The sequence below is a fragment of the Amblyomma mixtum genome, chromosome 6 (assembly GCF_055824585.1).
Source record: "Amblyomma mixtum isolate Tamu chromosome 6, ASM5582458v1, whole genome shotgun sequence".
NCBI lineage: Eukaryota > Metazoa > Arthropoda > Arachnida > Ixodida > Ixodidae > Amblyomma > Amblyomma mixtum.
Window position 1 is genome coordinate 162,003,271 of NC_143017.1, and position 22,812 is coordinate 162,026,082.

At 43.5% G+C, this 22,812-nt stretch overlaps 1 protein-coding gene across 4 annotated transcripts in view; it reads right to left on the reverse strand.

Annotated features, from left to right (window-relative positions):
• Positions 1 to 4,213: 4,213 nt before the first annotated feature.
• The window catches only part of Gk1 (Glycerol kinase 1), a 29,964-nt gene continuing 11,365 nt past the window's right edge, over positions 4,214 to 22,812 (reverse strand). For 2 of the 4 annotated variants that reach the window (XM_089549970.1, XM_089549968.1), the window contains 7 exons: positions 21,580 to 21,672; positions 20,707 to 20,785; positions 20,071 to 20,243; positions 18,865 to 18,994; positions 17,061 to 17,204; positions 15,868 to 15,967; positions 4,214 to 4,954 (listed from right to left, as the gene is read on the reverse strand). In XM_089549970.1, the coding sequence (XP_089406096.1) occupies positions 4,855 to 4,954; positions 15,868 to 15,967; positions 17,061 to 17,204; positions 18,865 to 18,994; positions 20,071 to 20,243; positions 20,707 to 20,785; positions 21,580 to 21,672 (819 nt within the window). In that variant the 3' untranslated portion in view covers positions 4,214 to 4,854. Of the gene's footprint in view, positions 4,955 to 8,699; positions 8,776 to 15,867; positions 15,968 to 17,060; positions 17,205 to 18,864; positions 18,995 to 20,070; positions 20,244 to 20,706; positions 20,786 to 21,579; positions 21,673 to 22,812 lie in introns of those variants that run through there. The other 2 variants (XM_089549969.1, XM_089549971.1) reach the window with 2 other exon arrangements.

The window sequence follows — 22,812 nt, forward strand, 5'->3', positions numbered from 1 at the left end:
TAGGCGCCCTAGAGTAAGTGTAAGTTCATTAACCTGCGTGCTATTTAACGTCTCTTGCATGTTTTCTGACGTTTGCCACCGGTTAAATTACTATGCCAAATAAATACCGCCTTTTAAACTAAAAGCTTATTCTAAATATTAGAGAATTTTAGAATACGGTGACCCTGTCGGTTAGGGGCATAAAGGGAATAGCGCACACAGACGTAGGAGGGAGTGAGGAGATGTAACAATTTGTGAGGAGATGTAAGAATGGGCTGACTTATCTTTTCAGCTCTCTGAAAGTCGCGAAGGTTTAGCTCCATGCTCGCGAAGCAAGCAGCATGCCGTGCATATGTTGACGCGACTTTAGCCATGGGCCCTAAAGCGACGTCTGCCGTACCATTAATCACAATCGGACTGGGAACATAAGATGCATATTCAGACACTTCAGGCTATTTTTTTAAGAAGTGAAAGGTATTATCAGGGCATACATATTGTTAGAGACTGGTAATGGGCGCATGCATGTCACGAATGCAAATTAAGCGATAACTTTGCGACTTTAAGCTGAGTATCTTCAGTATAACGAGTTCTCGGATAAAATGAACACTAGACCATTTTGGTCGGTTTTCTATAGGACCTAATGTACAAAAAATCCGCTTAAGACGAACTGTTTCGCTAGTACTTCGGTTAAATGAACTCTCGCAGCGACACCGAACCATGGGCGACCACGCGCGAGAGCACTCACGGGGCGTCAGCGTGGCGCTGTGAAAGAGACAGAATACAGAAAATGCTCCTACATAAGAAAGCGCACCCCCACGAAAAACTGGATTAGCAGTCTTGTGGGAGCGCGCTGTATTGGGGCGAAGCTTTCTTGCCGGTGCGGAAAATGCAGAGAACTATCGCGCTCGCGCTGGCGCAGAGATATAACATGGTCAGATCTGTGCATCACGCGCGCGCCGCGCGTTGCCTCCCGCATACCAAAAGGCGCGTATGTGCAAAGTGCATTCGCTCGTTGACTTGCGACTTAAAAAGATTCGGGGCCACATTTTCAACTGATGCGGCGTCGCAACACGCGCTATCGCGACGACACAGAGGTGGCCAGATATCGGCGACGTGCGCACTGCATTGCGGTGCACGAAAAAACGCGTAGTGTGCCTGCTCGAGGAGTTGGTGACAGCTATGCTGCAGAAGGAGTGAGAGAGACGCTACCCTGCTGGTCATCTTTGAAGAGTTCACAGCAGGATGGAAAGCAAAAATCGTAAAAAAAAATTTGGCAGCGGTTCAACTCTGCCGAACCGAGTTTCACATAGCGAAATCTACATAAGCATGATTAAGATAAGTTTCTCTTTGCAAGATCAAAATTTAGTGTCAATGTTCAAGGTCAAAGCTGAAAGTCAAAGTTCGAGGTCAAAGGTTGTCCACTTATGGCTAATTATATGTGCATAGCAACACTAGCCATGAGAGGCCCATGGCAGAATGCATTCCAGCTAGAGTAGTGTAGCTTTCGCTACAAAACCATGTGCAAAATTGGTGTTTGCAGTGGCTGATGACACTCAATCCTAACAAATGTAAGTATATGTCTTTTCACCGCCGCCGAAATCCTTTCGTTTTCCAGTACACAATTTCTAACTCTGTCGACCTCGTCCAGTCGTACAAGGTTTGGTTTATGAGGTTTAACGTCCCAAAGCAACTAAGGCTATGAGAGAAGCCGTAGTGGAGGGCTCCGGAAATTTCGACCACCTGGGGTTCTTTAACGTGTACTGACATCGCACAGTACACGGGCCTCTAGAATTTCTCCTCCAAAGAAATTCGACCGCCGCGGCCGGGATCGAACCCGCGTCTTTCGGGTCAGCAGCCGAGCACCATACCCACTGAGCCACCGCAGCGGCGTACAAATACTTAGGTATCACCATTTCTAATGATGTATCCTGGCGTCTGCATGTCACTAGCCTGATATCATCAGCTAATAAAACACTTGGCTTCTTGAAACGTCACCTGCGGGATGCCCCTCAACATGTAAGACTACAAGCACACGTTTCACTCATCAGAACTAATCTGGAATTCGCATCCATCTGGAACCCTCACCAAGCATATCTAACAAACGCCCTCGAAGCTGTGCAGAACAGAGACACCAGATTCATTCATTCCTCGTATTCATACGACGTTAGCATATCATCTCTAAAATTGCAATCAGGTCTATCTAATCTTTCTGCTGGCCGTCGCACTGTCAGTCTCGTCTTATTTCACAAGTTTTTTTATTCGCCACTCAGACAAGAACCATACATCTGCGCCGCGCAGATCACATCGCATCAGTCACCCTCTTCAAGTTTTGCGCCCACGTGCCCGTACTACTGTTTTCTCCAATTCATTTTTTTGCCGAGTAGCAGCTGACTGGAACTGCCTTTCCCATGATATCGCTGCCATCACCTGCCCTGGAACGTTCATGACTGCAGTGAACGCCGAGCCATAGAACCATACAGTGCCATACAGTGAACGCCTGCACTTCATAAAAACCCACCCCTTATGCAACACCCCGCAAGGGGTCTTTAAGGAAATTAAAGTGATGTGATGCACGCACAAATAGCAACCGCTGTGGGTTACAGTGAGAAAAAAAAAAGTGAAAACAGGAAACTACTCCAATGCCATTTTCAAGCAAGATAATGCGAGTTGGTTTCATGCTCTCATTCTTCAGTTTAATTCATGCATAGTGCAATAAACCTCTATTTGTAATTATCCTTTCAATGAAAGGCCATTTTATTCATTGTTTTCATGTAGCCTGTTTATGGACACACCTAGCATGCTAACTTATGTTTTTTAGGGGCGCTACTATCCAGATGAACTTTTGATAAGGCAAACAAATTTTCTGGTCCCTTCAAGTTCGTCTGAAAGGTAGTCTACTGCATAGTCCCTTCAACTGTCATAGAGTTGGGGAGCGTGTAATAGCTTTAGTGTTATTGTCCCTGATCTCTGTCGCCCTGAACACAGTGCATGCAAAGGCCCTTAGAGCCTATGATTGACCCACCATGGTGGCTTTGTCACCATGGCTTTGAACTGCAGAGTCCAAGGACGCGGTGGCGGCATTTTGATAGAGGCAAAGCACAAGAATGCCCTTGTGCTATGCGACGTCAGAGCATGTGAAAGAACCCCATGAGGTCGGAATTTATCCGGGGCTCCCCACTAGTCTCTCTCAGCCCAGGTGCAGCTTTGGGACACTACAAACAGACATACAATACCGTACTGTACAGTACCAAACCAAACATGCAATGGACTGCATAATGTAGGTAAGATAAGGACACCCACACAACTTTAAAGATTCATGAACAAAGTCCAGATAACCACGTATGCACTAATAACTAAAAATGGGCAGGTATTTAGGTTCTAAATAACCAGAAAATGGGCTCAGAACAAAATGTAGGCAATCTGAGTAATAGTAATAACTGTTTTCCAACAAGCCAAAATGTATAGTATGAACCAAATACCCACTGATGTCAGCCTCTTCATACTGCTACATTTTAAAAGAACGGTACACGATTGGTCATAGTAGTTAGGCACAAAAAGCTTCCCATGCATATCCTCTGATCTCTGCTGCTATCTCCACTATACTGCCCTCCTCCCCCCCCTTCTGTGCTAGAACGGCAAGATGGGAAAGTTCTATAATGCTGCATTTCAGCATTTATGGGAAATAGTATTTAACGTTCCAGGCTCTATCTGTGAAGCAAGGCTTAAAGGCACTACTGTTAACAACAGGCGTTGATAACAGTAGTGCCTGAGTTGATAATCTAGCAACATGAGTTGATAATCTAGCAACATGAGTTGATAATCTAGCCGTTCAAGAAAAAAGGTTAAAGCACTAATTTTCATATCATAGAGAATGCAAGTCAGGTGTAAGAGGTTGCAAAAAGACAGCTCAACCTCAGTGACACGCATGATCTCATTTCCTACACCTGATAGGTGCTATTGTATGAGAACGCCAAACAAACGGTTTGGTTTATGGAGTTTAATGACCCGAAGCAACACGAAGAGCTCCTGATTGATTTTGACCACCTGGGACATTACACGGTACAAAAGTGCCTTGAGTTCAGCCTGCATTGAAACCCGGCCATCGCGGCGAGGATGAAACCCACACCATCAGGATCAGTAGCAGAGTGCCCTAACCACTGAGTCTCCATGGCAGGTACCAAACAAGTGAATGAATTGAACTGTTAACAGTAAATGAGACATGAATACCAGAACCTTCAATAATACACTAGAATGTTTATTTGCAGCTTAATCTCATTTGCGAAAGGCTGCAGATGTGAGGAGTATACAACAGTCTAAGAACAAACATCAACAAAACAAACGAGCTGACGCCAAAGTGGTTACCAAAAAGATCACATGCTCAAAGTTCTGGTCCTCCTATTCCCTATGCTACCTACCACACCTCCACTGATGTACTTGAAGAAAAAACAAAAATGTGCAAATATGAGCAGTACTGCACAGTATTGCACACACTGCTGTATCACAGCTGGAAAGGTCACTTGAGGCTCTAGTACAAGTCATTGCAACACTGCTGTGACGAAGATGGGAGCACATGATGGGGAAAAGGAAAAAAATCACTTCTTTCTGAGAGACCTCTAAGAATGCAGGCTTCATACTCTTGATTCTTCACGCTTTCATCCTACTTGCATTGAACACGAAATGCACAAAAAAAAAAAACTTCAGAAAAATGAAGGCAGGTCCCACAATAAAGAATGAAACTGTGCCCCCATTTATGAGATGAGGTGTTTGTATATCACCACCGGGAACACCACTTGGGTTGCCAGCATCCACCTGAAAAATGCAACATTGTGCTTCTACAAGCACTATTTTGTGCGCCACAGAGCAAAAGGCCGAGCATCAGTTTGAAAGCTTTGCACAGGCTTTGGCCAACACCAGTGTTGCGAAAGACGAGGTGACGAAGATCCCCGCTGGAATGGACGACATAAGCCACCAACCTCTGCCTGTAAAAAATAAATTAAAAATTACACAGGATAACACTGCATATGCACGCATACACGCACATAAATGTGTGTGCACAGCAAGCTTAGGTGAAGAAACTAAGACCTCATATGGCACAGATGAGCACGAGCAGTCCCAAGTTAACATTAGTCTAAAGTGAACTGCTTCAAGCAAACACACCAGTTTGGGCATCAACAAGGGTATCACAAGGAAGCAGAAACCAACGCGAGGTCACAGCTAAGTTCTAAAGACTTGCTTGAGAAATGGGCACAAAACACAACGTACGCTACAAAGCAGTGCTAACTGCAATCAGTGTTTGTTTATGCACATGCAACAAACAGCATACTAGAGAAGAATGAAGGAAAATATATTCATGAAATACTGGCATGTGCCATGGCATGTATCTCATGAAAGAGAAATGAACTGGTGGCTCTTTTGTTTTTCCTAAATAAAATTAATTAGAATGCATCCAAGAGAATGGCATCCGGTGGAATACAGGCCTCCACAACATTCAATACTCGGAAATCCCTTGCAGTTTATTCACTTCCAAGGCATGTGCTTACCTTTCTTCATGCCACTGTACAGCCGCCCACAGACTTAACACGAAAGACGGAATGCGTGGCCTGGACTGCCGTCAGCGCCATGAAGCGATAGTCATCGGGTGCGAGATAATTCTCTCGGAATGTCTGCGGTACCTGACGATAGAAGGTGCGAACCGCGGCAGCTTAGCGGGCAGTTCCTGGCTGCCGCGATAAGAAAACTGAAGAGAGCGTTGCCGGGGCCGTGGAAGCCGCATCGGCGAGCAAAAAGCTCTGAAACGCCCCCGTGACGAGCGTGCTGTCCACGCGGCTATCAGGCACAAGCGGAAAAGCAGTAAAAGCGAGCTGCACACCAGCTATCGTCAGCCACCGCAAACATACCGAGAGCATTGTCTCGCACCAATGATGCTTTCTAAGAATGCTAGGAACGTGTAGATCGAGTTCCCGCGGCAAAAAGACAAGTTCAGAATCCTCTTCAGTGCACCTTTAATAGCTTAGTTTCTTTTGGTGCATTAGTTAACTTTCTCCTCAAATACCCAAGAAGGATGAAACTGGTAAATATAATCCTTAGTAGAATGTGTAAAACCATTGCACCATCTCTAAGTTATGCAATTTTAAACATAGCTACAACCACAGCCAGCCAAACGTTTTTTGGAGTAAAAAATCATTGAGTAAAAGTAATTTTATCAGTGTCATTGCACGTAGCCAGGTAGCCAGGAATATGTAATAGGGCGACCTAAAACTAACAAAAAAGTAAAAATTCAATACTTCCAAGAGTACAACACTCCAGCAGCATGATGCAGGTTTCAGAGATATGCAGAGGAAAACATGGAGATTTTCTTCAATAACAAAAATATTATTGCCACAATTGTTTTTTGGAATAATATTTTGGCTCAGTATATCTGTAAAACAAAGACACTATCTAGAAATTCCCCCCTTTCAAATACAAATTCTATTCACTTCAACACTTTACGCACTTCCTGGACTAGCATCTTTAGGTCACTGCACTGAGTTTAAGCCAACAGTCCATCAAGTGTAATGCCCCACAACCGGGGCCTTTGAGGTAATAAATAAATAAATAAATAAAGTGTTCACCGATGTCTGCTACAGATGCATTTCCATAACCTTTGTTATCTAAACCCTAAGGCGTGGAGTAAAATCACTGTGCCTGCCTCGACAAATGAATGGACAGTGGAACATTCTAGCAAGATATGCTCAACTACTTCTACAGATTTGCTACACACTGCACATGCGTTGTCATCTAAGGCAAATTTTTTTTTTTTTTGCGGCTTTGCGTTCGAAGACAACCTGATCTGACTTCTAGCATTACAACCTGTCACTGACAAATGTAGCTATTCTGGATATAAAATGTTTCACAGTGAAAAAAATATCTCACGTCTTCGAGTGCATTTCTGTGCAAAACAGCATCCCGCTACTGTCTATACTTTTCGAATTTATTGAATTTCTACTTTTCCTGCAAATTTTGGAACCTGTACATATCACATACAGACGACTAAGAGCCGCTCTCCAAGAACATGCAAAAAAAAAAAAACGCAAAACGGAACTATGTGTTCCATACGTGTAGACATTTTCTTGCACGGCACCCCACCCGAGGAGCTGCCAGATGAAGACTGCTGCGTAGTTGTGTGCCTTTTGAAGCAGAATTCAAAAACCTTTATTCAAAATGGATGGCAACAGCTGACCACAAAGTGACGCTGACTGGATGGCTAAGAAGAGTACCACTGCAGCTCATCTGCTCGTGGATTTTGAATTCCTGACGTGCGCTGTCCAGGGACATTGCAGAAAGTTTTCAATCAACAGGAGTTTTCAATGCAGCTAATGGAACCAAAGATAACACCATTTGAGAGTGTGGTGAGGAGCTGGACCTAAGTAGTGAAGACAGTGCTAGTGAAGAAACTTGGTTATCCAAAACTAGGCACCAGATACCGCGTCAGACTCCATGGTACAAAAAAAAGTAGTTTCCCCGGAATAAAGCTGCAAAACTGAACAGAAAAGTGTGGCCCTTAGTCAAGTGTATACGGTACTAAAGTGAAAACTCGATAATTCGAATTTTCGGATAATTCGAACTACACTACTTGGTCCGGCCAAGCTCCATAGAGATCTGTGTATAAAAAAGCCTGTTGATTCGAAAGCGAGTCGGTTCCGTTACGGATAATTCGAACTATGCGCCACCGCGTCTGGGCGGCTTGGCACACAGCATGTGGCCAAAAAAAAAAGCACCTCCTCCGCATAGTTAGCTGCGTATGTCCTAAACGGGGACAGAAGATGGAACTTCATTATTTGAGTGGGTTCGATACGCAAGTAAATACCCTACATATACCGTAATGCAAATGGTTCTTGTCGGTTTTTTCGCGGCCATTCGATAATTCGAACATCGGATAATTCGAACTTTTTTCCCGGTCCCGTGAAGTTCGAATTAACGAGCTTTTACTGTATATGTATCTTAGTTCTTGAAGCGCACAACTTGAACGTAGTGCTTGAGATTTAACAGTACAAAGGCCTGCATGGTAGGAAATTCAAAAGCATCATTAAAGCCATATTCAATAACCTTCCGAGAGTGGGTGCACTGCACAGCTTCTAAAAGGGAAATTCGAAGTACTAGACTGTAAATTGAAACTACTAACATGTTTGAAAAGCGAAAGCCACAAATTACTGGTAAAACTAAACCACCTAAATGCTCCAAATATATTTTACTACAAAATGTGGCTTCACTTTAAATCAGGACTGGTACCTTTTCTGTCGGTGTGAAAATGACTGCAGCAGGCATTCATAATTCGGAACATAAAATGTCTGCTACCCCCCTGGTACACTTCCTTGTTTCATCTCGCTGGTTAAAATTCTGTCTTTGGTGAACTTAACAAACATCCTGAAAACTTTATTGGGAAACAATACAGTTGGCCACTCTGCTGCTTTATCAGCTTTGTGAAGTCACTCATTATATTGTACATCTTGTTTCAGACGCTACACAAGTGTCCTCAAGCCCGCCCCTAGGTTCACCCAGCAGTTCTTACTGCCACATCACCGAGCTGTTCAATCCTCATGCTCACATTTTTTCCTAAATCCATCTTTTGCATAACAGCACATTTCACCATACACATCTCTTATTTTTAATAATAACGTGTGTGTGTGTGTGTGTACAGCCCAAAATGCCTGAACACTAGTCGAGACAAGCATGAAAACAAGTCGCACACAGATCACTTTATTAACACGGAAGGTAATTTGACTTGTGGCAGCCTTCAACATCAGCCTGAAGAAAGAGCTGCAAAAATGAATGGACAAGAACATCCATGAACCTCGATGACCATCACTCAAGAGTGCAGTATCTAGTGTTGAAATTGCGGTTGCCTGGTGATTTTGCTTTATCACTCTGATGTCGCCGCAGGCATGTGCCTATGTGAACCTAGTACTACTACACATGCTCTAAATCATTAAGTACTGAACATGCTCTTGGATAAGTATTGCTTGAGTATTATTTAAGTACTGCTGTTAGTAGCAGTCTACACCACTATGTTATGTGCTGCCCTGAATGCTACATGAAGAGGTGTCCTCTGCTTGCTTCTCTAAAGATGACAGGGGTGCCATAGTGTTCTCTAAAAGATATATATTTTTCCCATGGTGAAACTGGACAACATAGAAAGAGGCTTCATGGTTTCTCCAATATCTATGTACACAGAAATGGGCAACTAGTGGTGATGACAAAAGTTAGGTGCATTTATAATCCTTGGTAATTATGCGCCACACGAAGAACACAGAACTATGCCACGAATGGTAACTTTTTTTTTTCATCGCATCGCTATGGGAAACAACTGCCAGCAGAGACTGTCAGGCTAGTCCCCCTAGTAGCCAGCCACACCTCCACCTCAAGTACCGTTTGGAAAGAAACAAATATGCCGTCAGGCAACGACTAACAAGTGTATGTGAACGACTCATGAGTACGTGCAGACAGCTCATCTGTGGAACCAGTCACTTTTTGGTGTAAGACACTGTAAAGACAATGCCTCTTGCACTCTCACAACAAGCTTCCACAAGTAACAATCCTCTCTTTCATCCCCCCCTCTGGTAACCGAAAATGTACGCGAAAAGTGCATATTTGAGGCTGTCAACATCAAGTGTTGGGTGGACACCTGAACAGCGCCTTGACAGATGTGCAGAAGGGAGAAATCAATCATGCAGAGAGAAAAAGGTGCTGTAGTGGAGGGCTTCTGAATAATTTCAACCGCCTGGGGTTTTTGAACATGCACTGACATCCAAGGGCAGAATTTTTTTAAAGGTGGGAGGGGGGTGGGATTGCACCAGGTAGGAGGGGGAAGGGGAGGAGGACAGTAGGCAACGACCAAAAAGGTACTATATTTGTAGCTACATATCAAACAAAAATTAGAAACGGCAAATCAGTGCTGGGCTTAGAGAAGACATTGGATTTTATTAATGAACAAAGCATTAAACTTCATAAGCAAAATTAGAAAAGTTACTATCACCTCATGAACAAGAGTGGTCAGTTTCACTGCATGTGGGTTAATGGTTAGCTGAACACATTTATAGTAGACTCATTAATCCAAACTTCAAAGGATCAGAGATTTTTATTTGTATCAGCACAAGTTTTAATTCCAGACACACTAATATGATCCAGGGCTAAATGAAATTTGCTTTATGGATATCTATACATACAAATAGTATTTTGGAACTATTGCAATGACAGTTATTGCCGCAGGCTGAAAGCAGGGCTCAGAAAACAAAAATGTCACAAGGCCGGACCATGACACGGTCATGCTTTGGACCACGTCTGAGGTTAACAGTTGAAGAGGCTGAATTTTCAGCTCATATGGCACCGCAAACACCGGGGATGATAGTGCAAGGACAAAAAATTTCAATAAAACGAATCTAACATAAACAGCAATACAGATCAAGGAGCTTTAAAATGCATTTAAAATATATATGGTCAGCCAAAACTCTGAAATGTGTTTGCATTAACGGAAAGTATGCATTATCAGAGCTCAAATTATCGCGAAGCTGCTGCTTAAGATCCCATTATGCTTGTCCTAATTGAACCAAGTCTGGCAAGTCGCACTTAATGCTTTGGACTTGTACTAAATGACCCTTTAAGGTCATCAAGCATTGAGAAATTGCACTTGAAAACATGCTTTAAGCTCCCCTTGTATTTTGTATTGTATTTCTGAAAGATGCTTCACATGTGACCAGTTTTACTTGGATCTGCTCAGAGCTTCTTACATTCTTGTCCAAACACTCCAAACAACTCATTCAAACAGCACATCCTCTGAACACTGTCAAATGCATAATGCTCAATGATTTACAACTAGGTGTTCAACCAAGTACATGAGAGAAAATTGCTATTTTTTAGAGATTTTGACCCACTGGTTTTCACCAGCTCCATCAATATTATCCTGTGCAAGTTAAAAGAAAACATTTGAGCACATCAGAGGGAGAACAAGCCTTAGTCCTGGAACGACATAGAAATCATTCCATTCAGCAAAAGCCAAGAAAAAGTGAGGTTGAGTTGTATTATGTTGGGTTTTAATGGCGCATAAGCTGCTAAGGCATTCACGTGCCAAGCTCAAGATAAAGAATAATTCTTTTCTGCAAATTTTTACTAATAGGTGAGAAAACAGTGATCTAGACGGTCTAAAAAGTTAGTTTGTTCTACCTCGTAATGTAAGAGGAAGGAAATTTTGCGAATGGCAACAAGTAAAAAGCTTTAAAGAAGGCCGGGCAACCTCAGCAGCGGTCCTTGGCTAGACAAGGATCCTGAGGTTCCCAGCCAATCAAATAAAGACCTCAGCAGTCTTCTCAGGAATGAGAAAATTAGGGGTGTGCGAATATCAAATTTTTCGAATACGAATCGAATACGAATACTTGATTCCGAATATCGAATCGAATATCGAATAATCAAGGACAGACGCATTTAACCACTACAAAACATTCATTTGAGCACCCAAGAACATCACAGTTCAACTATCGATGATTAAATGAACACAAAAGGTGTGTGTGGCTGCACAAAAAGTATCAAAGTCTCGAACATTATTCTTAGAAGAGTGGAAATATCAGAGAAGATGGCTAGTACACAGCATTGATTAAGGCTAGCTTGACATCAGCACAAAAGGGCGTTGCTGGGATGACGTAAAAGGTTGTCGTGAAGGAAAACCTGCTGCTCCACATGATGGTCAGGCAGAAGCAGTCCCTTCTTGGGCACTGACCAAGCACGTATTGCAAGGTACTTTGTGCACAGTTCTGACTATAGCAGCTTCGCAGGTATAGCCGCAAAAAAGCTCAGCATCGCAGTCAGCTACGGCATGGTCCTTGGAGGAAGGGAAAATTTTTTTTCCTCGAAGAAAAAATTCTAAGGAAAAATTTTCCTTCATCCATGCGCATTGCTCTGGGCGCTGCCATGTTGTTATGTCTCGGTCGATAGGGATTGAGGACTGAAATGAACACCGGTGCTCACAATGAATATTCGCCTAGATACGAATATTCGCGTTGGTTCTAATATTCGAAAGAACACGAGTACTTGGATTTCGAATCGAATACGAACACTAAAAATATAGTATTCGAAATATATTTTCAAAAATTTCGAATATTCGCACACCCCTAGAGAGAATGGCTGAAGTGTATCATATACCAAAGAGGAGCAGTGGATCAAAATTTACAGTTTCTCAAGAACACCTGCTTTCTTTAAAGAGCTTAAAAGACAAGACATGCTAACAATGGCATTTTCTCCTAAGAGCAGGGCTGGATGTAAAGGAATGCATTCACTATAAAACTTACTAATGGGCTTCTTTCTTAGTTTTCCAAGTTCTGACCAAGAGAATAAAATATGGCTTATATGGCAAAGAGGTTTGTCTTGTTTCGTCGGTTATAAATTATGTGTAACGTGTGTATGCCCAATGCAGAGATGACATAAAGTTACTTCTATAAATCGTTCCTGGTGCCTACAAGTCTCCCATTCACCCAGGATGGGCTTTGCAAAGTGCAGCTTGTTGTTAACCTCATTGTCCCATGAAGCAGGCCATTTTGCTCTCAGTTTATTTCGAAGAAACTTCATGCAGTCTTTGTGCGGTAAAAACTACGGTTGAGGTGACAAGATGAAAGACTGCACTAAAATAAAAACAACTAAACAGTGTGAAATAAAAACAAACAATGTGCCTTCCTTGTTCTGTATTATTTCCACACCCCGTGACAGCCTAAGATGGGATTACAGTATTGTAAATAAAAATAAACTATAACAAGCAGGAAGAAATTAAAACAAATAAACAACACATGTAGACATGCACAAATGAAAAGTTAAAGCAGATAATAGTAGCTGCATGCAGATTGTCATACGTTTGAGTGCAAGTCCTTGTTTCAAACATTCCTTCTCAAAAGATCACTCAAATGGCTCAGTTTCCTTTTATAAAAATCGTAAAATGTAGTGTTTAAGTCCCGAAGCAACACATGGGCTATGAGGGGAGCCACAGAGGAGGGCTCCGGATTAAATTAGACTACCTGAGGCTCTTTAACGTGCACCAACATCAGACAACACATAGATGCCCTTTGCATTCCTGCCCTATCGCAACGCAGGTGGCATGGCCGGGATTAAAACAGTGTTCTTCGGTTATGCAGTAGTGCGCCCCATCACTGCGCTACCTTTTTATCACTCAGGCAATCAAAGAGCTATAAAGCTCACAACTAACTGTAAACAAATACTAGAATACTTGCAAAATGAGGAGTGTCAAAAGCTATCCCTTAGCAGCAAACAAGTACCCTACAGTACTTGCCCGAAACATACCGAAACACGTGTTTTTCACGGCTTTTTGATGTCAGCTGAATGCATATACAGACGAGCCCACTTATAAAGAACCTGACAGATGCAAGAGTTTCTTCCAGTCATCTGAAAATGGACTCCTCACAAAGTAACCAAACTAGAAACGCGGCATTTATTTCTTTGAAAAGTTTGTTGTGCAAGTCTGGTTCTTGAAAGCTGACCCTATCCTGGCATTTTCGAACACTCCTTGTTGAGATCATTGCTGCTGGCGAGCTTGTATAACTAACAGTAAAACTAATCGCGGTTTAACCCTTTCACGCCATGTTTTGTTTTGACTGGAATCAATTATTTTTTCACCTAAGTAGTGTATTCAGGGCTTAAGAAAAGGAATTTGTTAGTTTTCGAGCGTGAAAGACCAGCAGGTCAGTTCTTACAACGATGTGGAGAATTCCGTACAAAGTGTCAGATTTGTTAGAAATAGTAACATCGAAATGTTCCCATGTGTCAGGTAAACACCCTAGGAACCGCGGAATCACTTTGTCTTTCGAAGATGCACATTAAGCTCGAAATTGAGCAAAAATCATCGATGTTCTCACTCACGGCAAAATCTGTCTGCACAAAAACGGCGTGCAAAGTGCTACCTAGCTCAGTGTTCTGTGAAATATTACTTAATACGCTCGCTACATGGTACCAAAAAAAAAACTTACTTGTAACAAGAAGGGTGCTCAATTTGACTGAAATAACGACATCACTGCTAGGTGCTCCTGTTTCTCTGAAAAAGCTGTAAGTTTGCGCTTACTCAATTGTGTTCAAAGCGCCTGAAAGGGTTAAGTACTGACGGCAACAGGAAGTAGGCCGGCCTTTTTGTCTCAGATTCTCAGCAAAGTTATAATGATATAGCGATGCAGCTAGCAAAGTGCATGTATGCGCAGGAGTACGGCCTGTTGTTTTTATGTTGCCTACATGCAGCAGCAGTACACAGGAGGGAAGGCCGATAGGGCAGGCAACGGACGCCACGTCACTGGCTTGGCCAGCTAGGCATGCTATGTGAATGCTTTTCAAACTTCTCAAATGAGTGTTATTGGTTGACCAATGATTGCGTGCCTTAGTTTCACTTTCAACACTACTCCAGTCTTGCATGCGCCAAGCTCCTGCTTCCACTTTAGGCGCTTTGCCCAGCCAACCCACACATGTGCACCTATTGATGTTGTAGCCCTGCAGTTCCAAAGCTGCCTTTTTTTGGAGGTCACCAAGACAAGTGTGGGTATTTCAAATCTGGACATCTCCTTGTTCTTTTTAACTGAGACAGTTTCATTGCCCTAATAAATATTTTGACGGTTTTGAAACGCCCTCGTTCGTAATAAGCACATGTTCGTTATAGCTGTGGCTGTTGTAAGTGGGCTTGACTGAATAAAGAAAAAATACTGGTATTTTATTCACAGCTGAATAACAAGTGCCCGTCTGGGCACTAAAAATCAGAAGAATCCAAAGGGCAGAGCATGAAAGTAAAATAAAATAAAAAATGAAAGCCATTCTTTACAGAAGTAAACAAAAGAAAATTTTAGAAAACGTAAGTCAACATATGGATGTTGGTCTGCCTTAAAGAAAAAGGAGCAAGTGAATGGTACCACACAAGGATTATCGTTACAGTGGTGGAGATAATGACACATGTACAGCACAGAATGAGCTTACCGTTTCCTCTGTAAAAAAGGCGTGAGCAGTGGTACAAGGTACTCCACACAGCAAGTGCAATGGGTCCAACATCACAATCAAAATTATACTGGTGAATTAACATTCACTTTCAAAACGCCCCACGTTGACCATTACATAATGCCACAGATTAGCACAGGGGTGCTCTGCACTTACTCAGAGAGAACTTTTATGCCGAGTGCTCTAAAAAATAATGAGCCAAACTAAGATCAAAGTCCCTAGCCAGAGTTCCAATGTATGAAAAAAAATATATAATAGAGGCAAATATGGGTACCTTACTAGGATGAAGTTGAGGTCGCTGAAAATGAAAACAGCAGACATGACGGACAGTGAAAACTGAAACCTTTATGCTATGGCGTGTAATGCAAGAACTCTGTGATAGTTGTAGCTCAACGTGATTGACTGGGTCAAGCTAGAGGGGAAGGCCAGAGGGCTCTTTGACTGAGCAGCCCTCCCAGAAAGAGCTTCAACTTTTCTATTAAGTTTATTCTCTCCCTCTCCACACTGCGTCACCAGTGCAGTATTGCCTCTAGCATTGTAGCATGGTAAGCCATCCGCACCCAACACGCTCCACTTCTGCGTTCCCTCTCACCTCCACTGTCCAGCGGGTGCTCTCCCCTGCTGCACCATGCCACAGCCACCGAATTCCTTGCCCTCCGCACTGCACCTCTTTAGTGCAGTGCTTCCCTCTCTCATTCTCACCGCCGCGTGCTGCGGCGCTCGACCTTCTGCTGTGTCGCACTGCTATTTCCTTCTTCCCACCCTCTCTTCCCCTCCTCCTCTCCGTACGAGCATTTCGATCGAAGTCGAATATCCGGGAGTCCCTCTCATTGACAGCTACAGTAAAAAATAGAGGTGCAGTGCAGTCCAGGAGGACTGCAGTGAGACTTGCCTTGCTGCTTCTTCTTGGCCTCTTCGGGGTTCACTTCTTGCCAGTGCTTTGATCGACCCACGGCATCCTTCCACTTTGCAAAACGCTGCTCACGCTCTGAAGAATGACAGGGGAAAAACAAAAAAACTAGCCTTAAAGAATGCACTCATCATCAGCCTGATTTCGCCCATTGCAGCTCCAATTAAGCCCGTCTTTTGCCAGCTGCTGCCACCATATCCATGCAAACTTCATCCACTCATCTAGCTTTCTGCCGCCCCCGCCACGCTTGCCTTCTCTTTGAATGCAATTGCACATACTTTTTTTTCTCTTCTGCACTGCAATCAGGATTATGGAATGGAATTCACCATGCGACGGAGCCGTCAGATATAGCCCCGTGCTTAATGTGCCGCAGCACAAAAGCTTAAGCTTTTGACCTGCAGCAATATATTGATTATGGTTTGGGGTTACAGCAGTGCACAGTGGAGGATTTCAATTATAAATTGTTGCTGGGCTAGTTGGTGCATGGTTTTGTTCTCAAGTTCAAATGGTGTAGCGAGATTTTTAAATCGAATGTTCTTGGCCATAAATGCATCCTTTTCTGCTGGATAAACATCAATATAATGTCACCTCCAGAAGGCCTCCACCCACCCACTCATCCACCCACTTCCACCGATCAGAAGCAAACGCAGCAGCGGAACAGAAAACCGACAAAAATCGACAACAAAATCAAATTTAACGACACAATAAGACACCAATCATTGCAAAAGCAGAAAAGTAAAGGCAAAATGTGAAACGAGTACTGCCAATCCAGACTTGTTGCATCACACCGTATGATCACCCATCAATTTTTTTAAAGCACAGCTCTTAAGATATCCGTTCCTGTGTTCCATGTTGTAGTCGTCAGCATAACGTGCCATCTGACAGGTGCCGTGTTGACAGGTAGTAGCAGAGCGACACGACACCTGCCACGGCAAGAGTGGATGAATGGACAGCTGGAAGGTGGCTGCCACAGGAAGATCCCGGAGGGTGGCTGGAAGCGTAACATGCTGCCTGCCACCAGTGACAAATTTCACATTACCTACTAACTACTATCACAAATGTCTGTCCATTTTTTTTTACTTTATTTTATGTGTTGTATTAATGCTATTAGAGTATGCCACATCATGCACGACAAGAACAGCAAAGAAAAAAAAGGCCTAATCCAAAGCACCTGCAGGAAGTATTGATGGCTCAAAGACGTCAGTCGTAATCTTCGGAAACTTGCGGCTGTCCAGACTCCACACATTGATGCCATCGGCTGCCCCGGCAGCAATGGCTGCCCCCAGCGCAGTTGTTTCCGCCATTTGGGGCCGCACTGAGGCAGAAGGCAAAAAAGAAAAAGAAGGTTACTCCATCTCCTCATCAGAGAGCTTATGGGGAAGAAGTTATGAAGAGGCAAAAACTGCCTCACTCACGGTGGACACCTGAATGTGCCATGGGGGAAGGGTAGCAGAAAGGGGGTGAGAGGAGGGGGAGAAATGAGGGAAGCGGGCTCACTGCAGTGGAGGGCTCCAGGTTAAGTTTCACCACTTGAGGTTTTGTGAACCGGCATCATGCAACACACAGTTTGTCCTGCACTTTGCTTTTCTTAAAACGTGACTGCTTCCGCTGGGGTTCAATTCTGCCTGCTTGCGGTCAGTAGCTGAAAGCCACGCCCACTGAGCCACCCCAGCGGATAGTACATTTAGGCTTAAAATGCTTCACAGTCATTAGCTCAGTGCCACCTAGCACTACAAAAGAAAACATAGCAGTAAAAGCTGCAAAGAAGCCGTGCTATGTTCATGTTGTATCTGATATCAACATATTTATCTGTTAAAGGGACACTGAGGAGAAATTGAAGTCGGCTTGTATCCACAGAATACCAGCTCCTGATTACATACCAGCTCCTGATTACAAAAATGACACTCATACTGACAACAAAGTTCTTGTAACGGAGAAAAGAGCAAGAACCAAAATACAGGTATCGCCACCACAGGCCAAACTCGCAAGTACAAGCGTGATGACGTCATAGGACAAAACAGTGTTGCTAGAACCAATGGTTCTAGCAACACTAGGACACGAAAAGCCACGAATCACTGAGGCGCAGCCAATGCATGCGCAAATCTCCTTGACCTCGCCAGATGGCGCCACGTACCCGACAGCTACGCGTGCGCCTGCAGCATCGGGACCAATCAGCGCCTGCTCACTGGCGGTAGGCGGGCTACCGGTATTCCGCTAACGGTAACAAGGTACATGGTATGCTAAAGGTGTCTATTTGAGAGAACTACATTGACGACTTTTAGAACAGGATCCATCGTAACGCTGGCAAAACACCAGTGCAAACGTAAACGAAGCGACAATAGCGACGGCCGCAATAGCCGATAGATGCCTTCAACGTGCGGCCGGCGGTAGCTTTCTTTTCGGCTGCTGCTAGGCCGCACTGCTGGCCGCCAGAAATCACGGAGTCTGCGTTATGTCATGTGCACGTCATGTTTCACGTCACTTAGTCCTGTGGCATCATAAGAGAGTCCCGAGTTTGAATCAGAGCGGGCGGAAAAACTTTTTCAACTTCGAATCCAAATTTCTGAGAAATAAATGCATCTTTCACTGCCAGCCAAGTGGCAACAAAGCCATGAAATGCCGAACTATCGGATTTTGCTTTAAAAAAAATATTAATAGAGCTCTCCTCACTGTCCCTTTAAAGCTCCCCCACTTGCACTACCCTGAGGCTCAATCAAATGATACACCACATTCTAACCCTACTGCTTGGAGAACTTTCCTCGACAAAGTTTTGAAAGGCCTTGGAACAAGCATATATATTTAGGCTTTCGCTGCAAAATTCGATCAAGTTTCATTCACATTTCTTTTTCAAAAACTGCAACATGCCTCTAGTTCAACTCATTTCAAGCTGAATAACTACTGCACTGAATTATAATTGTCAAAGCAAGTGGCATATTGTCACTGTGGTACAACACAGGAATAGCAATTGCACTTACCAACTGGAATGCCAAGCAGATCAGCTTGAAGCTGCATGAGCAAGTCATTGACTGCCATGCCACCGTCAACCAAAAGCTGCTTTAGCCGAGTCCCACTGTCACGGTCCATTGAATCCAGAATATCTCGCACCTATGGGGGGCAAGGCATAAAGATTCACATGACTGAGAATGGATATTTTTGTTGTAAAATGACACAGTCGAAAATGTAACAGATCAAATGCAATGGCAAAATAGCCAGAATCCACTACTGCAGGAAACTAACTAATGATTGCGAGCTGGAGAAAAAAATTCTGATATATAGTAGACTCTCTTGAAGACGAACTTGAAGGGCCAGAAAATCTGCTCATCTCATCAGAAGTTCGTCTTAAAAGTGCCCCTAAAAAAAAGATAAGTGAGCAAGCGAGGTGTGTCTAAATATAGTATGTTATAATGGATAATGAATGAAAGAGCCGTTCAAGGATAATTTCAAAAAAAGCAATTGCAAAGCATTGCACTAAGCATGAAGTAAGCTGAAGAACGAAGGCATGAAACAAGCTCACATTGTCCAACTTAAAAATTGCATTGGTCTAATTTTATTTTTTTTTTCTCACTCCCACAGTGGCTACTATTTGAGTTTTCTTTTTCAGATCATTGCTTTTCGCCCTGCTCTGAGCACTAACTTTGAAGGCCTGTTCACATCTTATGGTGCGCGCATGCACAGATTGGCTCAAGCATATCATATGTGCGGAGGCGTGTATACAGTACCTAGGCAGTGTCTATGGAGTCTGGACTTTAGCTGTGCGTGCACTATAATGCCATCCTGCAGGAGGTGTGTTGAACCAAAACCACAAACGCAAGCAATCCAGAAACGTTACTCAATTGAGACAAATACTTTGCGATTTTGAATATCAAACAATCTGATTGAATTGGATAGCAAATTGAATACTATTCGGCCAAATATTCGCATATAAACCAATATTATGTATAGCTAGCCTGTATCAACTAGTTACCACAAATTTCAGTTCGGCCGGTATTTACTGGTGAGAAATGCTAGAACTTAGCATTGCATGGACCAACTGATATTGTAAGTAGATTTTCACTCTATTAGACAGATAACAAAATAGTGACTGCATAAATTAACAACAACTAAACAACTGCAAAGCAGGTGGTGATACATTTTTCTGCCAACACTGTCTGCCAACACCCAACACAACCAACTTGCCCCACCTGAAAGCAGACAGCCTCCAGGGTAGCCCTGGCAATGTGTGCTCGAGTCGTGAACTGTGTGAGGCCACAAATGATGCCCCGGGCATCCGGCTCCCAGTACGGGGCATACAGGCCCGAGAAGGCAGGCACAAAGTACACCCCATGGGTGCTGCCCACCGTGCGGGCCAGCTTCTCTGAAAAGAGAGGAGAAAGGAAGGGAATAATGCAGTGCAGTGCACTCAGCTCTTTAACAGGCAAGGCAACAAAACACTTCCTTAGTAGCACGAAGAGGCCGATGTAACCTCACAGACATAGGGTACGCATGCTGTTTAGACATGCGAATTTGAAAGACAACTCTTCAATAAATGAGCTTTTTCCATACATAATCATGTCAGAACAACAGGTAGTATGATCAGCAGCTTTCAAGTAGCTTGGTTTTTTAACTGGCTTTCAAGTAGAAGGACAACAGCAGTCGTATAAAAAAAAGAAGTATTTAAACTGTATTTGAATTCTTTTTTTTTTTTTCAAACTAAGAGAAGCAAGCGCAGCTTCAGGCACCTCCTAGATTTATGCACTGTACTGCCAAGTACCAAGGAATTACATTTGGAGATTCAGGCAGGTGAAAACAGCACGAAGGAAAGAGAAACCAAAGGTCACCTATTTCAGCACTGCTGTTGATCAGGCCCAAATTGTCCCTCAGCCAGCGAACAGCAGCTCCCGCAATAGCAACAGATCCCTGGGTAAAGCACAGTGAGAAAACTGAGATGAAGCCCCTTGAAAGATGGTTTATGGGGGTTTAACGTCCCCAAGTGACTCAGGCTATGAGGGACGCTGTAGTGAAGGGCTCCGGAAATTTCGACCGTCTGGGGTTCTTTAGCGTGCACTCACATTGCACAGTAAACGGGCCTTTAAAATTTCACCTCCATCGAAATTAGACAGCCACGCTCAGGGTTAAACCCGCGTCTTCCGGGTCAGCAGCTGAGCGCCGTAATCACTTTTTCTTTCGAGGCACAAAGTGCCTCGGAAGAAAACTAAAGAGTGCTTTTCAAAGCAGCACAGATTGACACAGTGTTACTAGGTTATGGGATAACAGCTATTACTATCTCTTTAGTACACCTCATGCTACATTGCTGTAAAAGTGGGCAAGGCTATTGAAAGTCCGTGGTCATCTCTTTCTGTGGTTGTGTTAAGGCAACTGTGTCGCATGGAATACATTGGTGAACAGATCACATAATCAAACACCAAGCAATTAAAAGTAACAGACACAAATTAAAAGATAACTCACACAAAGCAAATGTCGGCCTGTGTCACTGCCAAAAGCAGCAAATCGGCTCCACTTATTTTGCAGTGTAGCGTCTCGAATGACTAACCTGTTCAACACACATCAGTTTACTGCACAATTTTGATAGACCTTTAAGCAAAAGCTCACCAGCTTTGCTCTGGAGCTTCCTTTAGTTTTTTTCAGTTTCTCCCCCCACACTGTGAAGTGTTGCCTCGCAGCAGCTAATTTTTAAAGAAATAAGGTCTCACCTCCACAGCATATTGGACAGGCTGCTTGGGGCCCAGTTTGTAGGCGACAGTTGTGAGCAAGCCATGGGAGGACTGTACGATCTGCAAGCAAGTCTACAATGTTGTTAAAGACTTGTGTCCCAACTCACCGTGAGCAAAAAGCCTGTGCTTCGGAAGCAAGGGCGCAGCAGAGAGAAGAAAGGGAGAGAGAGAGAAACGAAATAACAGTAGCACCTGCAGCAAAGAATGCGTGCATGTCAAATTGGCACTCCCAAGCCTGAAAGTGAGAAAAAGCCCGTGGCATCAAGAGTGAGCAGAGCACATCAAGAATTGCGTTAGCAGAAGCTGTACCTAGCCTGTGATATAAACATTGCAAGAGTAGCCGAAGCATGCGCAAAGTCTGCACCCCTTTCTTTTGTGTCCACTGTGGTCGTAAGTCTTCCATTCTGAATTCCTGGTTTGAAAGAGCTTGATTTTAAGAAATAAAAAAAAAAACACCTCTGACCAGAATCAGAAGTTAATGCAAACAAGTGTAAATAATGATGCCATGAGTACGTTATCCTGAATCCTGATTTGATGGTGCAAGGTTTTATTTGCCAGAGTCAAAACTCATCAAAACCTTGCTTGCCAGATTCTCAAGCAATTTAGTATGTGTGCAAGTAAAGTTAAGAAAAAAAAAAAGTCCGGCAGTCAGCGCACGCATAGCCGTGGCCACTGCTTGGGCTACTGTCTACAGATGCAACTTAGAACAGGTTGTGGCTAGGGTGTAGAAGAGCACCAACAGATGAGCGATTGATTTTCAGGTTTGTTGGGGAAACACTCACCTGCAGTGCCCAGTTTCAAGAGCAACGGAGGATAATAACTGGAACACCTGCAGTTATAGGTCGTCTCAGGGACAAGCAATTACAAAAAGCTGACGCGACCAGAAGTCCTTAACAGTACTCCGGCAATCCTTTCCAACGAATCTGCTTTCTTGTTATAACACTGCTGACGTGCAGTGTAGAAGCATGCCTCGACCCATCCTGACAAAGATGGGCATAGTTAAAGAAGTGGTGGCACCAAACTTTACGAAGTATGTTTTTTACTCTGGAGAGATGTGTGTGACATTAGTAAACATGGATCACCGCATGGAATTCGTCAAAGCTCAATAAGTAATTTGTAACTGAAATTTTTCGTCCTCTGTAGTTTCTGGTTCAGTTTCCAGACGATGGTTGCAAAGTCACAAGTGAGTATGAGACCATGTGAGACATACAA